Raw genomic sequence first — 4,633 nt, 5'->3', positions numbered from 1 at the left:
CACTTTCAGTCCTCTTCTCAGATTAAGAGTGAAGGCCAAGTTTTCAGTCAGTGGTGACTGGGAAATAGTGGAACAATTTTAACTTCCCAGTAATATTCATATGAGATACACACCACTGGATAGTATATTTTGCATTAGTCACAAGAATAAATGGGATGCAATACTGACTTGGTAGCTTTAACCGATCAAATTTTCAAGAACATGCCCGAACTCACTTTCACTTGTCCACAATGCAAAAATCGCCCACATTCCACATTCCATGTATTGCACTGATACAAATGTATCATGTTTAATAAGATCTGAAATCTAGTTTCATTGATTTTAAAAATGTGTTTTACAGAATTCATCATCTGGGCACCCTTATTGAAGCTGATTTTAGAGGTACTGCCTGTACATTCAACAAAGAAAGCTCCAAGATGTGCAGAGTCATGCTGACAAACACACCCCAGAGGTATTTTACATTGCAACGCTATGCACGCTCCTAAATGATGCAGCCAGTATAGTTTCACAATCCTTACTGGATGTCAGGTAGACAGTTCATCTTAAAATAAAATGCAGTTTCTAACACACAGCGTTTCTCAGAGGCATACTCTACTGTAAGCAAAGTAGTTCTCTGAGTTGTGTCCGTTTCAAAGAATACCAAACATTTTCTTAGTTAGGGAGGATGAATTTATTTAATGAAAAAAGAAGGGTGACAATTCTGAAACATTAACTCCATCCTGTAGCTGCCAGAAGCGCATTTAACAACTGTCTGTGTATGTTATAGTATATAGCTTAAAACTAAGAATAAATAATTTTCATTAAAAGCACACTACAGAGGTGTGTACACACAGATTTAGATATTTCAGGAAATGAAAGTGACTTTCACAAACAGCCTGCTATGTAGTTGCTACATATTAATAATCAGCTATGTAAATACTTTAATTAAGGGTTATTATTAAACAGATTCAACTGCATTCAAAATGAATAGAAGCCAAAAAATATGAGAAAAAATACTGAGAAACTAACAACCTTGGTAGGATACATTACAGAACAGAAATGAAAAACAATTCTGCAAACCACTTGATGTACTGTAAAAATAAATTTATATACATTATATTAAGTTTTTTTCCTATGTCAGTGTGTAGAAATCGGTTAAAGATTGCCTTAGGGATGGAAAAAAAAGGCGGGCAAAATTGCTAATGTTTTTAATTTGGCATTTCAATACAAACAAATCACAAAAATATCTGCTACTGAATTCTATTGAAACAACAGGAAAATATATCAGTATTGTCATCTTCCACACAAGCATCCCCCCAGCTATGTTTGCAGTGGCAAACACAGAGTGAAGCACAGAATATTACACCTAGAAGCTCATTGGTTGGTTTTTAGTCATTGATTAGCTTCTGAAGACACATCTACAAATGATAAAGTATTAAAGACACAGAAATCTGTAAGAGTCCTAGTTCACTTGTGTTGCTCAGAGACGTGGTCGTCTTTGGGGTGCCTAATGTACTGATTGTACATTGAATAAAGGACTCCTAAAAAAGAAAAAGAAAAAAGAAAGAACAATTGAGTTAAACGGAAACTTGTAAGAGTTGTGATGAATGAAATTCTAAATTATATCGCTGTTTGATAAAACAACAACAAACGCAGATATCACCTCTACATGCCCAAGGACATCAAAGGAAATTCACAATAAATCAAACCTACTCGTTATCACAATATGAATGTTTGCAATACAAGCTATTGTGAAACACTGCGTAAGTGCAATATTTAGGAAATATAATAATTAGAGCATTCAAATTCTGCTTTCTAATAATTTATTTGGCCAGTTTACCAGGCTTTCAGTGTCCTTCATCACACCTACATCTGATCTAGACCTTAGAGCATGGAACATGGTAGGAACACTGATGATGGAAAAGTAAAAAAAAAAAAAAAAAAAAGTGGTGTTGAAATAATGGATTAATCACAATAATCATCACAGCAGGTTTCCCCCAGCGTATTAAGCCTGGCGAGTTAGCCGCTAGGCTAAGTGTCGTTTGTTTATTTTAAACGAACGTTTCTTTAAATGCGTCCATTTTCTGGGGGAAACCCTGATGGTCATCAAAATATTCAACAATAATATCACAAGATTGGGTTTTTTTTCCCCTAAAGTCTTAAAACAATTCAGACTGATTAGTTCAACTGAACAGCAAATTTTGTAAAAAAAAAAAAAAAAAAAAAAAAAAAAACAACCAGCAACTTTAGACATCATCTAGGAGCAGTAAGCTAAGCTTATGGACGTTAACATGAACTTGTTGCAAGAGGAGAAAATGGATGACACAACCTGCTTGTCATGTCATTGAATGTTGTTTAGAAGGTCTTCCAGCTCTCCACTTTTGTAATTACTCGTCGATCAATATTGACATATATCGTGTTTTAAATGTTTTTTTTTTTTTTTACTACTTAGATTTTTAGTGCCTACAGTTTAAAGTTATTTCAATGAGATGCCAAAAAAAGACCTGCAGTGACAAGAGTTTTTCAAGCTCTTTGAAGCATTGAGTCCCCATCAAAGCAACCCTGCCCCCCATCACAGCCAATGCCTAGACCCATCCCCCTTACTGGGCACTATCAGGACATCTAGCTGCAAGATGGCTACTACACTTTTCACTGACTTGCAAAAAAGACTAATTTAGATATTTGAAAATATTGTATTTATAATAGATAAATTATATATTTCTCTGAGAATGTCTAATAACTGGACAATCTGAATGGTAGGTGTGCTGGTAGGGCTTCAGAACATCACTATTGTGAATAAATGTCTAGTGTTTTATGCATCTGGTTAGGTTAGCAGTTAGCCGTTCACCCGATCCCCTGAGGAGCGGTAAGCCGGTAAGAGTAGGTAAGCCGGTTTTGCGCATGCGTGCGCAGTTATTCAAAAAGGGACTTGGGAAACATCCAAAGGGAGAAAAAAACAAAATATCCCCGGCCCTAGCTGTAAAAGTACTGCTAATAGCTCATAGAGTAGCTATAGAGCTATGCATGCTTCATGAGGCCTAAAAAAATAAAATAAAAATGCAGCACTTGAACACAGTGGCTGAAAGAACTGTAGAGGTGGAGCCAAGTTTAAGTTTGTGTTCACAAGCAGTCATGGAAAAATTGCGGCACACATTTAAGTCTGTTAAGTCTTAAAAACATACACAAGCTCTGGCGAGGGTCTGCTATGTCACTGTGAGTTTGATCTTTGCATCATTTGTGCCGAGGCGAAGGCTTGAAGAATCCCAGGCTAATGTAATCTCGCCTGTCACCAGTGTAAAAATCAGCCATCAAGGCCAATAAGACCAAACACGTCCTCTTTCTCACAATCATTTTATGTTTTGACATTTGTCATAGACATGTAAAAACGTTCTAATGTAAATGAAAGGAGACTGCTGATGAAAAAAGCGACCACAATAAGAAACAGATTAATCAAGGATACATACCTACTGTGATGGCTCCAACCACAAAGCCTTGTGCAGCTACACGCATGTGGATCAGGTGCACTGACATTTTTGTGTCCCCTCGACTCTTCATTTTATACAGCTGGTGTCCAACAATGGCAACGAATCCAGCCATCCCTGCAAAAATGTAACACAAACACACACACATGCAGCAACATAGATTTATTAACAGTAACAAAATGAAAGCAAATGCTATTAAATTCAAAACTGTAGTGTACATCATGACTTGCATTAATTTGCAGTTAGGCCATCAGGTAAACCAGGTACAAAATACACTCACCTATTGGGACAAAGGGATTTTCCTTCACCTTCCGCACAAACTTTGAGTCATTCCCTTCTTCATAAGACATTGTGACTATAAAGTACACAGAGCAACAGCAATTATATAGCAGGTATAATAACTCATATCTCTGGATATAATTTCAACCGAACACAATCCATAAACCAATAAAATAAGTCATAACCAAAGTTCGAAGTTGCAGCCAAAGTGCGTGTATAATTATATATAAATTATATATATGCACACACATACTCATCATAAAAACCTGCTGGAAGGTGACATGAAGGGCAGATATTATGTCTTCTTTTAAAAGATTACAACATTTTATCCACATATATGTTATCGTAGACAGTTTTTATCGTCGCAGTTCTGCTAAAAAAAAGACTTGTTTTGCCCTTTTGAAGCAGGTTTAATTCCATTTGAAGGCCTAAACAGCCGCGGAAGCATGACGCAATGAACGCAAAACATTGATAGTCAGGCGTTTTAACCAAAAAACATTCCCGTTTTGACGTGCAGTACGTAAAACATCTTACCTGCGTTGCTTTAGGAGAGATTCGTACAAAAAAGAAAAAGTCGAACAAGCTTCGTGAGAACTAGCGACAACAGTTCGCACTGAACGGAAGTACTAACCGGCAAGGCTGTGATATAAATGTCTCTGACGTACGCTGACGTCGCGCTCACCGTGTGGTGAGTTTAAGGTCAGTAAGGAAAAAAAATGGAGAACCGACCATCGCAGTTCGAGTTTGTCACTTTTTGAAAAAGCAAACGCTATTTCTACAAAATGTAAGAAATAATAATTGTTACAATGAAATACTAATAGCGTCCACATGAACACACTTTAAGGTTTTGTTAATTTCCTCGTATCTTGTTTTGATTGTTGTGATTTATAGCC

The 4,633-nt window shown here is 36.6% G+C and overlaps 1 protein-coding gene across 1 annotated transcript; it reads right to left on the bottom strand.

Moving 5' to 3' along the window:
- Positions 1-646: 646 nt before the first annotated feature.
- On the bottom strand, positions 647-4,407 carry higd1a (HIG1 hypoxia inducible domain family, member 1A). Its single transcript, XM_036138312.1, has 4 exons — positions 4,275-4,407; positions 3,742-3,816; positions 3,444-3,578; positions 647-1,520 (listed from the first exon to the last, which is right to left on the bottom strand). Exons 2-4 carry the CDS (start codon positions 3,809-3,811, stop codon positions 1,447-1,449), a joined length of 279 nt encoding a protein of 92 aa, XP_035994205.1. The 5' UTR covers positions 3,812-3,816; positions 4,275-4,407; the 3' UTR covers positions 647-1,446.
- Positions 4,408-4,633: the final 226 nt, after the last annotated feature.

Source organism: Fundulus heteroclitus, chromosome 6, assembly GCF_011125445.2.
Source record: "Fundulus heteroclitus isolate FHET01 chromosome 6, MU-UCD_Fhet_4.1, whole genome shotgun sequence".
NCBI classification, from domain to species: domain Eukaryota; kingdom Metazoa; phylum Chordata; class Actinopteri; order Cyprinodontiformes; family Fundulidae; genus Fundulus; species Fundulus heteroclitus.
This window is presented reverse-complemented; position numbering and strand designations above follow the sequence as displayed.

What these genes read in the sequence shown, in the direction of transcription:
- higd1a (XM_036138312.1), bottom strand. Translation starts at nt 3,811, where the DNA reads ATGTCTTATGAAGAAGGGAATGACTCAAAGTTTGTGCGGAAGGTGAAG. An exon ending in AAATCCCTTTGTCCCAATAG is followed by an intron (nt 3,579 to 3,741) that starts GTGAGTGTATTT and finishes ACATTTTTGCAG; the next exon opens with GGATGGCTGGATTCGTTGCC. An exon ending in GGTTGGAGCCATCACAGTAG is followed by an intron (nt 1,521 to 3,443) that starts GTATGTATCCTT and finishes TTTCTTTTTTAG; the next exon opens with GAGTCCTTTATTCAATGTAC.